Source organism: Callorhinchus milii, unplaced genomic scaffold (genome assembly GCF_018977255.1).
Source record: "Callorhinchus milii isolate IMCB2004 unplaced genomic scaffold, IMCB_Cmil_1.0 Scaffold23, whole genome shotgun sequence".
Taxonomy (NCBI): domain Eukaryota; kingdom Metazoa; phylum Chordata; class Chondrichthyes; order Chimaeriformes; family Callorhinchidae; genus Callorhinchus; species Callorhinchus milii.
In genome coordinates, this window is record NW_024704764.1 from 4,390,824 (window position 1) to 4,408,662 (window position 17,839).

Here is a 17,839-nt window from a genome sequence, read left to right on the forward strand (position 1 = left end):
GGTGGGAGGGCCGTGTAATGTGCCTCTGTCCCTCCACTTGGCGATTCAGAGAATTTATCTCTTATAAACACCCTGTAAGCACTGAGCTGCAATCTCTAATTCTGTACATTTAAAATGAGATTTGATTGGTTTTGGTAAGAGACGGGTTAATAACACACAAAGCCCAGATGTGCAGCTGGAAGTGCTGTTGGGTTATTGAAAGGAATCGAGAAGCAGCAATGCCGATTGTGTCAGATCCCATGTTTCAGCACTGCATCTATTTATACAGACAAGTGACTTTGTATATACAACATTGAATAGAGATTGCTGTTACCAGCAGCGTTGTTGTGTGTGCGCTGTGTGTATTGTGTGTGCGCTGCGTGTATTGTAGGGTGCGCTGCATGTATTGTAGTGTAGTGTGTGCTGTGTGTAGTGTGCGCTGTATGTATTGTGTGTACTGTGTGTATTGTAGTGTAGTGTTTGCTGTGTGTGTTGTATTGTGTAGTGTGCGCTGTGTGTATTGTGTGTTTTGTGTAGTGTGTGCTGTGTGTAGTGTAGTGTGTGCTGTCTGTATTGTGTGTACTGTGTGTATTGTGTGTGCTGTGTGTATTATAGTGTAGTGTGTGCTGTGTGTCGTGTAGTGTGTGCTGTGTGTAGTGTATGCTGTGTAACGTGTAGTGTGTATTGTGTGTGTGCTGTGTGTATTGTTTAGTGTGTGCTGTGTGTAGTGTAGTGTGCGCTGTGTGTATTGTAGTGTGCACTGTGTGTAGTGTGTGTTTTGTGTAGTGTGTGTGCTGAGTGTAGTGTGTGCTGTGTGTAGTGTGCACTGTGTGTAGTGTGTGCTGTGTGTAGTGTGTGCTGTGTGTAGTGTAGTGTTTGCTGTGTGTATTGTAGTGTGTGCTGTGTATTGTAGTGTTTGCTGTGTGTAATGTAGTGTGTGCTGTGTATTGTAGTGTGTACTGTGTATATTGTAGCGTAGTGTTTGCTGTGTGTAATGTAGTCTGTGCTGTGTGTATTGCGGGTCTGACAGGCGATGGCAGCTCAGGGCTCAATTGCATCCGTTCCTTTACAAACGCTGCGGGAAATGATATTCAGTGATTATGGAATCATCAAACTGGTTCATCCAAAAAGCATCAATGTGTTTAAGAGAAAACTTGATTCCGACAGGAATAGAGGGGTACAGGCGAGGGGAGTATAGAGGGGTACAGGCGAGGGGAGTACAGAGGGGTACAGGCGAGGGGAGTACAGAGGGGTACAGGCGAGGGGAGTACAGAGGGGTGCAGGCGAGGGGAGTACAGAGGGGTACAGGCGAGGGGAGTACAGAGGGGTACAGGCGAGGGGAGTACAGAGGGGTACAGGCGAGGGGAGTACAGAGGGGTACAGGCGAGGGGAGTATAGAGGGGTACAGGCGAGGGGAGTATAGAGGGGTACAGGCGAGGGGAGTATAGAGGGGTACAGGCGAGGGGAGTATAGAGGGGTACAGGCGAGGGGAGTACAGAGGGGTACAGGCGAGGGGAGTACAGAGGGGTACAGGCGTGGGGAGTACAGAGGGGTACAGGCGTGGGGAGTACAGAGGGGTACAGGCGTGGGGAGTATAGAGGGGTACAGGCGAGGGGAGTATAGAGGGGTACAGGCGAGGGGAGTATAGAGGGGTACAGGCGAGGGGAGTATAGAGGGGTACAGGCGAGGGGAGTATAGAGGGGTACAGGCGAGGGGAGTATAGAGGGGTACAGGCGAGGGGAGTATAGAGGGGTGCAGGCGAGGGGAGTATAGAGGGGTACAGGCGAGGGGTGAAAGTGTGGGTGGAGCTAAACACTGGCACAGACTGGTTGAGCCGAATGACCTGATTCTGTTCAGTTTCACTCAAAAAGTACTGCAATTATCACCATTGATGGGGAGGGGTAACAGTCACCAACTGCAGAACCTTAAGCGCTGTGAAGCGAGCCTTCAGCTCCCCTCTCGACTCTCTACCCCCTCCTCGCTCCCTCCCTTCCCTCCCCTCACCCTGACCATTTCCCCCCTCCTCGCTCCCTCCCCTCACCCTGACCATTTCCCCCCTCCTCGCTCCCTCCCTTCCCTCCCCTCACCCTGACCATTTCCCCCCTCCTCTCTCCCTCCCTCCCCTCCCCTCACCCTGACCATTTCCCCCCTCCTCGCTCCCTCCCTTCCCTCCCCTCACCCTGACCATTTCCCCCTCCTCGCTCCCTCCCTCCCCTCCCCTCACCCTGACCATTTTCCCCCTCCTCGCTCCCTCTCTCCCCTCCCCTCACCTTGACCATTTCCCCCCTCCTCGCTCCCTCCCTTCCGTCCCCTCACCCTGACCATTTCCCCCCCAATGCTCGGGTCATGACCCAACTGTGCAGCGCCTTGGGACGTCTCCCGACGTGAAAGGCGCTTTATAAATGGAATCTTGTTGTTGTTGTTGTTGTGTGATCTTTGTGCAGCTCTCACATCCATATCCCAGCATCAACAGCATCAACATTCTTGCCCTCACTGGGTCACTCCAGATGATACCTTCCCCTTGACTGAGGTCACACCATCTGGCTACACCTTCCATCTTACCCCACAACCTAACCACCATCGTGGTGGTGTGGCTCTCATCTCCCAGTCCTCAATCAGCCTATCCTCTTAGTTCTCAGGAACATTCCCCTCCTTTGAGCACCTTATCCTCTACCATCCCTCCAATCTTCTCCTCAAAATTCTCCTTATCTGCCGCCCTCCCCAAGCCCTCCCCCAATTTCATCCCCTGACATCTGCACCCTCCAACCTTCACTCTCCCTCTGCTCCGAACACCTTCACATCCTAGGCGACTTAACCTTCACTTCACCCCTCCTGCTCTACCTCTGCTGACTTCTCCTCCCTTATCTCCTCTTTCGACGTCTCCCTCCACATCTACTCCGTCACCCACGTCCACGGTCACCCCCTCAACCTGATGATCACTCAGGGCCTCAGCATCTCTGTCCTCACCATCATCGACAAAGCAATCTTGGACCATCACTTCATCTCCCTTAGCTCCTCAATCCCTCTCCTCACTACCACCCAACCCACCTCCATCTCCCACCATCCCTGGAAAATAATCTCCCCCCACTCCTTCTCAGCTTGGTGTCATCTGAACTTCTTTCCCCTCTGGGCTTCCTTCCACAATGACATATCCTCCTCGGTCACTCTCCTCCACAGCTCCCTCAGTTGGGAAATTCCAAATCCCAGTGTTCAGAACAAGGACTCAACAAAAACCAGTGCAACACATATAATACCTAAACAACATCTAAATGTTTACCACTTGTCGAGCTCCTCGTTGGGTGCCAATATATTGGGAAATTCAAATCCCAGGGTTCAGGACAAGGACTCGACAAATAACAAATATGGCATGGTAAAGTTCTTGCTTTTAATTCACAATGATTAAATGATAAAGATACATAAATGAGACTTTAGAGGTAAGAGTACAACAGGTAATTGATAATTAGATTATAGAATGTCGATGATTACCTTAAGCAAGATTATTGTAGTTAAGTAAAATCCAAGTTCAAATATTCACAGTTATATATAATATGTAGTCATGCAACGGTTAATTTATCGTAAATAACAAACTTATACTACCAGTTTAGCTTTGTTTCAGTCTCTCTCTCTCTCTCTGTCTTGGTCTTTGTCTCGTCCTTCTGGATCTTGAGCAGGCTGAAGAATACTCACGGTCTAATCTTTCTTGTGACATCAAGCTGGTCTTCAATCCTCTACTTCTATTCTCTCTTTCTCCTACACCTTTATAAGGTATTTTGGACTTGTTCTTCCCAAATTCTGCACGTCTCTCCTGATTACCGCCCTGACCTTTGGTCTGACTGGGTAAGATAACTTATGTTTTTCTAAAACATGTCCTTTGTCCAGTTACCATCTTTAAGTCTTGCTTATGCAAGTGGTCCATCAGGTTGGTTTCAACCTTGATGTATCAAGGATACATCTGTCTCCCAATTTCTATTTTACCAGCTTGCTTCTTTCTTTCCTACTCATTAACTCATACTACTCTATCTAGTTATGATGAACAACCTCCTGACTATGATATGTATACTGGACCAAAGTTACCTCGTTTTCTTCAGTTTTCCCTCCTTTTGCCAACATATGTACGTTTTGAGCACACATCTGTCTGTTACCCCAGCTCGTGTTCCTCTTTCTTCTAATTGCCTCTCTTGAGATTCTGTCTGATTCATTTCTGACAACTTCCAACATGCACCATCTGAGAGCACTATATTGGTACTTCCTTCAACATCCACAATCAACAATTAAACATATGGATTAACATAGAAGAGAAAAATCTGTTTTACCATAACCCCAACATACATTTTATATTGATAACATTTTCATACATTTTATATGGATACCGTCTTTTCCCAACACTCTCCTCCACTCTCGATTCCCTTCACTTCCCAAACCATCTTCAACTCACAAAAGTCACCTGGTACACCAGCCACCTCATACCCTTAAAGCCCACGCGGGTGCCGCTGAGCGCACCTGGCTCAAATCCAACTTAACGGTCTATCAGCAGATCTGGCTAAATCTTACCATTCCGCCCTCGCCTCCACTAAATCGTTGTTCTACTCCAAGACAATCTTGGAGGCCAAGGACAGCTCCAGGCTCCTCTTCTCCATCACCAACTGGCTCCTCCAGCCACTCTCTCACACCTCACCCATCCTCACATCCAATGCCAACTGCGAGGTGATGCTGGACTTCCTCGAATCCAAAGTTGAGGAGACCCGCTCAGCTGTTTCTGCTGGTCCATCTACTACCCCGTCCCCAGCTCCCCCTCTCACCCCAGCTCCTGCACATCTCTCCCTCCATACCTTCGAACCTGACTCCCTCCTCCCTCATTACCACTATAACCTGCATGAAACCAAACACCTGCTCCCTCGACCCCATCCCTATCCCTCTCCTTACCTCCCAGCTCCAACTCCTTGCCCCTCTACTCACAGACACTATAAACCTCTCCCTCTCCACTGGTACCATTGCCACCCCTTTAAAAACAGCATTAATTTTTACTCCTATCCTTAAAAATCCCTCCCTGGACCCATTCCTGTTCTCAAGCTACCACCCCATCTCCAACCTCCCTTTCTCTCCAAGGTCCTGGAATGAGTCATTGCTTCCCAGCTTCGCTCCTTCCTCTCCCACCACTCCCTTCTCGAACCCCTCCAATCGAGTTTCCGTGCTGCCTACAGCACAGAAACAGCCCTGGTTAAGGCGATCAATGACATTCTGTCCCTCTGCCTCCTCATCCTCCTCAACTTCTCAGCTGCGTTTGACACCATCGACCACTCTATCCTCATCCACTGCCTCTCCTCTCACCTCAACCTCCATGGCGCTGTCCTTGACTGATTCATATCCTTCATCTCACACCGCCTACACTTCTCCTAAAATGGTTTCTCCTCTAGCCCCCATACCCTCTCGTGCGGTGTTCCTCAGGGCTCTGTACTTGGTTGGTCTCCTCCTCTTCAATATCTATATGCTCCCTCTTGATGACATCATCCGCAGACATGGGGTCAATTTCCACATGAATGTGGATGACACCCAACTCTCCCTCTCTGCCTCCCCCCTCGATTCCAGGACCCACTGCTGTCCTGACAGAATGTCTGTCAGACATCAAGTCCTGGATGAGAGATAACTTTCTTCAGTTGAACGTCAACAAGACTGAGGCTCTCCTGATTGGCTCCTGTCAGCGCCTCCACACCTCAGGCACTGACAGCATCACCATTCATGGGGCTCACTCCCCCTCATTGAGCCAGTCTGGAACCTTGAGGTTTTGTTTGACCCTCAACTATCCTTTCTACCCCACATCTGTACCATGACCTGCTCTGCCTTCCCCCACCTCCGCAACATCGCCGGCTCCGCCACTGTCTCAGACCGCAGACCACCGAACACGCATTCATAACATCTAGGCTCGACTATACAAACTCTCTGCTTGTCGGCCTCCCCAACTTCTCCCTCCGAAGGCTGCAGATCATCCAGAACTCTGCAGCCCGTGGTCCTCACCTTCAAAGCCCTCCATGGTCTCACTCCCCCCTACCTCTGCAACCTCCTAGCCCCCTACCATCCCGCTCGCTCCCTCCGCTCAGCGAGCTCCGGTCTGCTTCACGTCCCCCGCCTCGCCCACCCCACCATTGGTGAGCGGGCTTTCTGCCACTCTGCACCCAACCTCTGGAATTACATCCCACAGTCCCTCCGCCTCACCCCCTCCCTTGCCTCCTTCAATACCCATCTATCTCAAGACCCTCCTCTTCGACCATGCTTTCGATCATCCTCCTTCAACAACAATGACTACAACAAAATTACATTTGTATAGCGCCTTTCACGTCGGGAGCATGTTCCAAGGCCTTCCCTCCCTTCCCCAATCCCGACCCCCCCCAGCTCAGGTCTGAAACACTGACTATCAAGTGCTTTTGTTGTTGTTGTTGTTGTTGAAGTGGTGATTGAATCAGATAGTGTAGAAGTATTTAAGAGAAAAGCTTCACATGAGGAACAGGGGAATGGGAGGGAGGGAGACTGACTGATTGACTTGTGTAGAGTATAAACAACGGCACAGACTGGCCGATTGGTTGCGTCGAGTTGCTTGTTTCCGTGCTGTACATTCTTTGTCATTCTTTTTAGCTGTGCTATGCTGAAGGTGAGGGACTGTGTCACATGTGCCAGCATCTCCTCCCAGTGCCCAGTGTCTTTATGATCAATATCTGTGCCTTGCGTGGGGAGACTAAATTTCCGTCAACACTAACAGCAGGTCTTTTATCTCCTTATTAGTCGGATATTACTGCTCACTCCTCCCCACGCACTCACCATATAGGTCAGAACCTCACAAACATGGCACAATATTATATAACATTGAATACAATATTATGTCAAATACTATTGTACTAATGTATGTCTATAATGTCCAAATGTCTCAAAAATTCCTGTCAAGTGTAGAAACTGTATATGTAGGAAAAATGTCACACAGCAAATCCCACCGACCATGATGAAGTGAGTGACAAGATTATCTGGAGAATTCGTGGCCAGGACACAAGATGAAGGAAGTACTTAGGCTGTTGGGAGAAATAGCAAAGGAATATTCTCTCCTCATTGGTGAAGGAAGAGTTGGCATTTCTGTGGTTAGATTATTTCCAGAAAACTACATGTGAAGCAGATCTGCAATGAAAGCAGATTTGCAGAGTTTGCGGCTCATGCAGATCATTGTAATTGAACAGTAAATCAGTGTCCAACATGACGCTCTGTTGCCTTTGTCTTGGAGTCCTGTAGCTCAGTGGTTAGAACACCCGTCTTGCAAGCGAGAGACCTGGGTTCAATTCCAAGCTGTCTGGGGCTGCACGCAAACGGTTGCTATGTTTACCAACAAAAATAATCACTACATTTACACCAATTATTGTAAAGCTAAGAAGTCTGTGCGTGATGAGGTGCTAAAACAATGTATTGTAATACATTCTTCACAATTCTCTTGACTGAAAGACTTGTTCCCTGTGTAACCTTCTGGGCCTGTTTCTGGCTGAGCTTCTCCAGCACCTGAAGGGAGTCACCACTGGGTGCTGTAACCTTGTTATCCCATTTGGTTAATGAACGTTTTCACGTTCAGTGGTGGCCGGAACAGCTCAATATTGTTCCAGAAATCACAGTTCCCAATAGCAACAGATCCCAAGTGGAAGGAAAAGATTTTCCTGGAAGGAAAATTCAGGTCTGATGCTCTTTTAACAACTAGACCCTCTCTTCTCTTCTCTTATCCTCTCTTCTTTCTCCTCTCTTCTCCTCTCCTCTCTCATCTCTCCTCTTCTCTCTTCTCCTCTCTGCTCTCCTCTTTTCGTCTCCTCTCCTGTCTTATCCTCTCCTCTCACCTTTCCTCTTCTTCTCTCCTATCTTCTCTCCTCTCTCCTCTTCTCTCTTCTCCTCTCTGCTCTCCTCTTTTCGTCTCCTCTCCTGTCTTATCCTCTCCTCTCTCCTCTCACCTTTCCTCTTCTTCTCTCCTATCTTCTCTCCTCTCTCCTCTTTTCTCATCTCCTCTCCTCTGCTCTCATCACCCCTCTTCTTCTCTCCTTACAGTTTCACAAGCACCAACTACCTTCCAATCCCCCAGCCAAGTGGGCCTTCCTCGTTCAAGAGGACAGACTGTGAGTCAAAGTAGATAAGTCCATGATTTGGGGATCCTCACCTGTGAGCGGAAAACATGGCTGATGTTTCTGCCATGCAATCTCTTTCTCCCAATTGCAGCTGGGCGGAGGGTTGAGACATGAGAGCTTTATGGTGGCAGTGGGAATTGGGAGGGCAAGCCATGATATTTAGAAATTTAAACCAAGTGACAAGCTACAAAGGTCTTATTGAATTTCCTTTGTTGTGTAGAGCAACAGAGCCACATAATATAATTACATCTGAAATAATATATTACGAGTAACAGAGCCACATAGTATAATTATATCTGAAATAATATATTACCTGGGAGTTCTTACAGTTCATCCACAAACCACAGTCACTACACTTTACAATAATATTAATTCTTGCATTTGATATATCATCTTATCACGTCTTTGATATATATCTTGTGAAGCACCTTGAGACAACTGTCCAACATGAAAGACGCTACAGCAAATCTATTGTGGTGTATTGGAGAACAGAACTTCTCCCAGGTGGAAATAATAATAAAATCCTTGGATTTGATATAGCGCCTTATCACGCCATTGCTCTCTCCCCTGCCTCGTTCAAGGCGCATCTCAAAACCCTCTTTGAATGAGCCTTCGGCCACCAACCTGCCCTCCACCCTCCCCGATCCCGACCCCCAGCTCTGGTCCAAATCCCTGACTGTCTAGTACCATCTCCCCATGTGACAGGTACTGTGTAAATGTCATTTTGTATTGTACAAGTATGGGTCAAAGATATGGCATTTCAACTCATTATTATTATTATGTGTCACCTACTCATGTGACATGCGAATATGTGAAACAACATTGAAAGGAGAGAATTGAAAGAGAGTTCTTGGTTTGTTTTGATAAGAATCTTTATTATAATACATAATGACAGTACATTATTATACTACATTATATATTGTACAGCAATTTCAAATATTCACATCACACAAAAATATATATATTTATAAAAAAATCACAGTATTAATAACAATAATAAAGTAAAATAAAAGCGAGTTTGATTATGAGTGACTTGGCCCAGGATGGAGCTCACTCAGTTCATCATCCCTTGTTCCCAGTGTTGTCGTGTGGAAGGAAGAGTCTAGTCTGTCTCCTCCAGAGTCCAGTGTTGTAATAATAATTCTTGCATTTGATATAGCGGCTTATCACGTCTTCGAGATGTCTCAAAGTGCTTCACAGGATACACTGAAAGTGAATTGACTGTATATTTTTAATCCTTGGATTTGATATCCCTAACACTTGGGATATCAAATGTGGTGAAACGTGGCAGCCAATTGCACACAAACAGTCGTGGATTGAGTGACCAATTTATTCTTATTTTTTTTTGTGAAGCAATTATTACCCCCGGAAAAGCGATCCACCAATCAACTAACAACCGGGTTCCTACTTACTGCTGGTAAACAGAGGCGTGTGGAGTAAGGAAACTTGCCCAACATTTCGCTGTGGAAAGAAGAGTCTGTCTGCTCCAGAGATAGACGAAGACACTGATTGGTTTTGTGGAATTTTTAGCAGCAATTGGAATTGTGGAGGCAGCTTAGTGAAGGTTCTGGAACTCAATGCAGTGGGTGGAACAACAACAACAACAAGATTACATTTGTATAGCGCCTTTCACATCGGGAGGACGTCCCAAGGCGCTGGACAGTGACAGCATTTCAGACCCGAGCTGGGGTCAGGGGGGAGAAAGAGGGGAGGGGGGGGTCGAAGAAGAGGGTCTTGAGGCGGGACTTGAAGGAGGTTAAGGAGGGGGCGAGGCAGAGTGATTGGGGGATGGAGTTCCAGAGGTTGGGGGCAGAGTGGCTGAAGGCTCTCCCGCCAATGATGGGGCGGGTGGATCGGGGGACGTGGACCAGGCCAGAGATGGCTGAGCGGAGGGAGCGGGCGGGTTGGTAGGGGGTGAGGAGGTCACAGAGGTAAGATGGGGCGAGGCCGTGGAGAGCTTTGTAGGTGAGGACCAGGATCTTGAACTGGATCCTCTGAAGGATAGGGAGCCAATGGTGTTGGGCGAGAGTGGGGGAGATGGGGTCACAGAGTTTGGTGCAGGAGAGGACTCGGGCTGCAGAGTTAGTTCTGGATTATCTGCAGCCTGTGGAGGGAGGAGTTGGGAAGGCCGACAAGCAGGGCGTTTGCATAGTCGAGCCTGGAGGTACATTGATTGTCATTCACTTTGTGGCTGTTGATGGCATCGTGGGACTTTGTTATGCCCAAGTAGCTGCCACATTTGCCACCAAAAAGCAGTAACTGAACATTAACAGGAATTACTAGAAAACATTTTGAGATCTAAAAGATCGTTAAAAAAGGATGATTCTTGTAAAACAAACTCTCCATCACAAATACCAATTGAAGCATTGATTAACCTGAATTCGCAAAATCCCTGACTGCCCTCACAGTGCCAGACCAGCGAGCTCAGCAGCTGTGAAGACAAAGCCTGTCATTCAATTGAACACACAGCCACCGACCCAGCCAACCAGCCAACCCTAACAGAGCCAGCCTTCTGCAAAGCTCCCCTCAGCACCAAACGTAAACTAGAAAACAACGTGGGTTTGTGAGAGCAGCTAAACAGCCCGTCCGACCAGCCCAACAAGCAAATCATACAGCAAAACAACTCAGAGCGGAAAGAGCACAAAACATAGTGAGCTGGATTAGTGGGCAATCAGCATGAGCTCTGGAGATGGTTTACACAGTTTATACAACGATGCAATGTTACGTGCAGTATTTGTGATGTAAGAAGAAAGGACTGGAGTGAAATCAAACTATTTGTTACATCTTCAGATGTTGAGAGGTGGCTTCTTGACACTGGACTGGTTGCTGGTGCTGCTTCTCACTGACTTGGTGAGGATGGTGGATTTACTGGTGAGGCTGGACTCAGTGTCAGACTGGGGGCCCCCCTGAAGATTTGGATATTCCTCTTTGTGCCACTGAGTGGCAGGATGATGGTATGTGATGGGCTTCACATTCCCTGCCGTGTGGAGCAGTGGCAGCGAGTGCATGTGCCTCTCTCTCTCGTGGTGAATGTTGGACTGGTTTTGTCTCTCGCAGGGCTCCAGGGATTGACTGCTGCAGCAGATTTTCAGCAGGATGTGCAGCAGCTCGACCAGGCTGATGACGGCCGAGATGACCCCGATGACAAAATAAAAGATCAGGAACACCGTCTTCTCCATTGGTCGCGAGACAAAGCAATCGACAGTGTGAGGGCACGGGAAACTGACACACAGGAAGCGAGGTTCAATGGTGAAGCCGTACAGCGCACACTGAGATACCACTAAACCAACCTCAGCCAGCAGCCGTATCAGCACATGAACAATGTAACACTTGCGGATTCTAGGCGTTCCTCTGGTTGGCGTCTCTTTGTTTTGGAGGAGGCCGATCTTCTCCTGTTTCTCCACACTCTTGGAGGACTGGTGCATAGCGTACACCACAAACAGCAGGGCCGGGATGGACAAGATGACAATGTGGAAAACCCAGAATCTGTAAGGAGAGATCGGGAAGGCTTTGCTGTAACAGACCTGCTTACACCCTGGCTGCAGAGTGTTACACTCAAACTCTTCTTGTTCATCCTCAAAAATGTCACCTCCCACCGTGCCCAGGATCAGGATCCGGAAAATCAACATGAGGAGCAGCCAGATCCGCCCAACCATAGGAGCATGGGCCTGGATCGACTCCAAGAGATCACTCAGGAAATTCCATTCTCCCATTGCGGTTCAGCCTGGGTTTGGGATTCTCAACTGCAGAGCAAACACAGACATGATTAAGCAGAGATACAGGAGACTTCCCGTTAACACTACTAATAAATACTACTAATAAATACTAATAAAAATACTAATAATAAATACTAATAAATACTAATAATAAATACTCATAATATATATTCATAATACATACTCATAATAAATACTAATAAATACTACTAATAAATATTATTAATAATAAATAATATTACTGCAGATGTGGGCACTTGGAACAAAACACCAGCACAGCGCGTGGAACCGGAAATTATTCAGTGTTTAAAAGAAGGAAGTGGACAAAATCCTGCAACTGAGAGGATTTGGTTATCGGGTAACGGAAAGACATGTGGGATAATGGCGAAAACGAGCTGTAGGGAGATCAGATTTGTGGCAGCCCCTAGTGCCCCAGCTCCTGTCTCGTCAGTGACCAGCAAACTTCTTCATGCCTCTACCCACCCCATACACCGCCCCCACCACCCCACACACACACCCACCTATACACACACACCATACACACATACACAACCAGCACCCCCATACACACACACGCCATACACACACACACAACCGTCTACACACACACGCCATACACACACACACAACCGTCTACACACACATGCCATACACACACACACACGATCACCCCCCCATACACACACGTGCACAGCCCACCCACATACACCCCTCTCCCCCAGCTTTCAGCTATCCTGCCCCACACTCAGGAACAGCATTCCAGAATCCTGGGTAAAATGCTTTGAGACTTCCTCTGCGAGAACTGCTTTTACATGTAAATTGTCACACCTCTGTATGACTCCAGTGAGACTGGGTGAGGTGATGTTGCAGAGAGACAGGTGCCAGTGTGCATGTGTATGTGTTAGGTGTGTATGTGGGGGGTGGCGAGACCAAGACAATTTACTGTACCACCTGCTGTAAAAGTCCAGCGGAAGAGTCGCCGTATAGATCAAGAAGAACAGGTGTGGACACCCAGGGGATGCCATTCTTTTGTAGCCTTGATAGATAACAGAAGACATCACCTTTATCACGTAATCCCAGCAAAGGGCATTTACATGATGTACCACAAATCCAATCTCCCGCTTCCCAGCCAACTTCCCACAAGCTCCTTCGGCATGTCTGACGGGAGTCCTGTAGCTCAGTGGTTCGTGCGCTCGCCTCACAAGTGAGAGGACCTGGGTTCAATTCCCGGGCAGGGCGAAACATTGGGGAAGTTTCCTGACTCCACACATCTCCGTTTACCCAGCAGTCAGTAGAAACCTGGTTTTAGTCAATTTTTGGATTGTTTTTCCGGGGATAATAATCCCTTCAAAAAAAATAATAATTTGGTGACTGAATCCGTGACTGTTTGCGGGACGCTGCTGTGCACAATTGGCTGCTGTGTTTCACCCAAAAAATGTACAGTCTATTCACTTTACAGTATATTCTGTGAAGCGCTTTGAGACGTCTCAAAGACGTGATAAGGATTATCATTAATAATAAATGCAAGAATTATTATTAATATTCTTGTTACCCAGTTCAGGGCAGGGAGAAGGGAAATGCTACAGGTCAGGGCAGGGAGGAGGGAAAGCTCAGCGCAGGTCAGCACCTCACTGCAGGCAGCACAAGGTCAGGCTTGGCTGAGATGTGATGCGGAATTGATTAACTCGGGCCACACATCAGGAATGTCCACTTGGGGCAGGAGAGAACCCGTTTCCCCGTATAACCTTGTACCTTCAGAAGAGGACAGAGAAGTAAACCGAAAGGGGTCAGAGGTCAACATCTTCTTACATTTGCTGTCTGTTCTCCTTATTTGCTGATTCACTAGTCTTGTTTTTTTAATAAAAACAATAATATTATCAATTGGTGTCAAGTGATTCTCAAGTGAGGTTCAGATGAAGAAAGGCCTTTTCGCTAATTTGATTCCCTCCTTCCAACAATAACAACAACTTGCACTTACATAGCGCATTCCACGCAGGGTAGCGTCTCAGAGCTCTTCCTGTAGAGTTTCCCATTTTACCACAAAACTGGGTAACACAGGAACAAGCTGGGTTTTCACTCTGGCCAATCTGAGCCACCTTTACTTTTTAGATCCAGCCCTGAGATTATCCAGTGTGAAATGCGCTTTATAAATGCAAGTTGCTTTTATAGATTATGCTAGATCTTTTAATCCCATTTCCCACGATTCCTCCAGGTCTACGCAGACCACCGAACACGCATTCATAACATCTAGGCTCGACTATACAAACTCTCTGCTTGTCGGCCTCCCCAACTTCTCCCTCCGAAGGCTGCAGATCATCCAGAACTCTGCAGCCCGTGGTCCTCACCTTCAAAGCCCTCCATGGTCTCACTCCCCCCTACCTCTGCAACCTCCTAGCCCCTACCATCCCGCTCGCTCCCTCCGCTCAGCGAGCTCCGGTCTGCTTCACGTCCCCCGCCTCGCCCACCCCACCATTGGTGAGCGGGCTTTCTGCCACTCTGCACCCAACCTCTGGAATTACATCCCACAGTCCCTCCGCCTCACCCCCTCCCTTGCCTCCTTCAATACCCATCTATCTCAAGACCCTCCTCTTCGACCATGCTTTCGATCATCCTCCTTCAACAACAATGACTACAACAAAATTACATTTGTATAGCGCCTTTCACGTCGGGAGCATGTTCCAAGGCCTTCCCTCCCTTCCCCAATCCCGACCCCCCCCAGCTCAGGTCTGAAACACTGACTATCAAGTGCTTTTGTTGTTGTTGTTGTTGTTGAAGTGGTGATTGAATCAGATAGTGTAGAAGTATTTAAGAGAAAAGCTTCACATGAGGAACAGGGGAATGGGAGGGAGGGAGACTGACTGATTGACTTGTGTAGAGTATAAACAACGGCACAGACTGGCCGATTGGTTGCGTCGAGTTGCTTGTTTCCGTGCTGTACATTCTTTGTCATTCTTTTTAGCTGTGCTATGCTGAAGGTGAGGGACTGTGTCACATGTGCCAGCATCTCCTCCCAGTGCCCAGTGTCTTTATGATCAATATCTGTGCCTTGCGTGGGGAGACTAAATTTCCGTCAACACTAACAGCAGGTCTTTTATCTCCTTATTAGTCGGATATTACTGCTCACTCCTCCCCACGCACTCACCATATAGGTCAGAACCTCACAAACATGGCACAATATTATATAACATTGAATACAATATTATGTCAAATACTATTGTACTAATGTATGTCTATAATGTCCAAATGTCTCAAAAATTCCTGTCAAGTGTAGAAACTGTATATGTAGGAAAAATGTCACACAGCAAATCCCACCGACCATGATGAAGTGAGTGACAAGATTATCTGGAGAATTCGTGGCCAGGACACAAGATGAAGGAAGTACTTAGGCTGTTGGGAGAAATAGCAAAGGAATATTCTCTCCTCATTGGTGAAGGAAGAGTTGGCATTTCTGTGGTTAGATTATTTCCAGAAAACTACATGTGAAGCAGATCTGCAATGAAAGCAGATTTGCAGAGTTTGCGGCTCATGCAGATCATTGTAATTGAACAGTAAATCAGTGTCCAACATGACGCTCTGTTGCCTTTGTCTTGGAGTCCTGTAGCTCAGTGGTTAGAACACCCGTCTTGCAAGCGAGAGACCTGGGTTCAATTCCAAGCTGTCTGGGGCTGCACGCAAACGGTTGCTATGTTTACCAACAAAAATAATCACTACATTTACACCAATTATTGTAAAGCTAAGAAGTCTGTGCGTGATGAGGTGCTAAAACAATGTATTGTAATACATTCTTCACAATTCTCTTGACTGAAAGACTTGTTCCCTGTGTAACCTTCTGGGCCTGTTTCTGGCTGAGCTTCTCCAGCACCTGAAGGGAGTCACCACTGGGTGCTGTAACCTTGTTATCCCATTTGGTTAATGAACGTTTTCACGTTCAGTGGTGGCCGGAACAGCTCAATATTGTTCCAGAAATCACAGTTCCCAATAGCAACAGATCCCAAGTGGAAGGAAAAGATTTTCCTGGAAGGAAAATTCAGGTCTGATGCTCTTTTAACAACTAGACCCTCTCTTCTCTTCTCTTATCCTCTCTTCTTTCTCCTCTCTTCTCCTCTCCTCTCTCATCTCTCCTCTTCTCTCTTCTCCTCTCTGCTCTCCTCTTTTCGTCTCCTCTCCTGTCTTATCCTCTCCTCTCACCTTTCCTCTTCTTCTCTCCTATCTTCTCTCCTCTCTCCTCTTCTCTCTTCTCCTCTCTGCTCTCCTCTTTTCGTCTCCTCTCCTGTCTTATCCTCTCCTCTCTCCTCTCACCTTTCCTCTTCTTCTCTCCTATCTTCTCTCCTCTCTCCTCTTTTCTCATCTCCTCTCCTCTGCTCTCATCACCCCTCTTCTTCTCTCCTTACAGTTTCACAAGCACCAACTACCTTCCAATCCCCCAGCCAAGTGGGCCTTCCTCGTTCAAGAGGACAGACTGTGAGTCAAAGTAGATAAGTCCATGATTTGGGGATCCTCACCTGTGAGCGGAAAACATGGCTGATGTTTCTGCCATGCAATCTCTTTCTCCCAATTGCAGCTGGGCGGAGGGTTGAGACATGAGAGCTTTATGGTGGCAGTGGGAATTGGGAGGGCAAGCCATGATATTTAGAAATTTAAACCAAGTGACAAGCTACAAAGGTCTTATTGAATTTCCTTTGTTGTGTAGAGCAACAGAGCCACATAATATAATTACATCTGAAATAATATATTACGAGTAACAGAGCCACATAGTATAATTATATCTGAAATAATATATTACCTGGGAGTTCTTACAGTTCATCCACAAACCACAGTCACTACACTTTACAATAATATTAATTCTTGCATTTGATATATCATCTTATCACGTCTTTGATATATATCTTGTGAAGCACCTTGAGACAACTGTCCAACATGAAAGACGCTACAGCAAATCTATTGTGGTGTATTGGAGAACAGAACTTCTCCCAGGTGGAAATAATAATAAAATCCTTGGATTTGATATAGCGCCTTATCACGCCATTGCTCTCTCCCCTGCCTCGTTCAAGGCGCATCTCAAAACCCTCTTTGAATGAGCCTTCGGCCACCAACCTGCCCTCCACCCTCCCCGATCCCGACCCCCAGCTCTGGTCCAAATCCCTGACTGTCTAGTACCATCTCCCCATGTGACAGGTACTGTGTAAATGTCATTTTGTATTGTACAAGTATGGGTCAAAGATATGGCATTTCAACTCATTATTATTATTATGTGTCACCTACTCATGTGACATGCGAATATGTGAAACAACATTGAAAGGAGAGAATTGAAAGAGAGTTCTTGGTTTGTTTTGATAAGAATCTTTATTATAATACATAATGACAGTACATTATTATACTACATTATATATTGTACAGCAATTTCAAATATTCACATCACACAAAAATATATATATTTATAAAAAAATCACAGTATTAATAACAATAATAAAGTAAAATAAAAGCGAGTTTGATTATGAGTGACTTGGCCCAGGATGGAGCTCACTCAGTTCATCATCCCTTGTTCCCAGTGTTGTCGTGTGGAAGGAAGAGTCTAGTCTGTCTCCTCCAGAGTCCAGTGTTGTAATAATAATTCTTGCATTTGATATAGCGGCTTATCACGTCTTCGAGATGTCTCAAAGTGCTTCACAGGATACACTGAAAGTGAATTGACTGTATATTTTTAATCCTTGGATTTGATATCCCTAACACTTGGGATATCAAATGTGGTGAAACGTGGCAGCCAATTGCACACAAACAGTCGTGGATTGAGTGACCAATTTATTCTTATTTTTTTTTGTGAAGCAATTATTACCCCCGGAAAAGCGATCCACCAATCAACTAACAACCGGGTTCCTACTTACTGCTGGTAAACAGAGGCGTGTGGAGTAAGGAAACTTGCCCAACATTTCGCTGTGGAAAGAAGAGTCTGTCTGCTCCAGAGATAGACGAAGACACTGATTGGTTTTGTGGAATTTTTAGCAGCAA

The 17,839-nt window shown here is 46.8% G+C and overlaps 1 protein-coding gene across 1 annotated transcript; it reads right to left on the minus strand.

The window, feature by feature from the left end:
* Positions 1-10,275: 10,275 nt before the first annotated feature.
* On the minus strand, positions 10,276-11,896 carry LOC121850652 (gap junction delta-3 protein-like). The gene has a single exon (XM_042343311.1). It carries the CDS (start codon positions 11,828-11,830, stop codon positions 10,904-10,906), a length of 927 nt encoding a protein of 308 aa, XP_042199245.1. The 5' UTR covers positions 11,831-11,896; the 3' UTR covers positions 10,276-10,903.
* Positions 11,897-17,839: the final 5,943 nt, after the last annotated feature.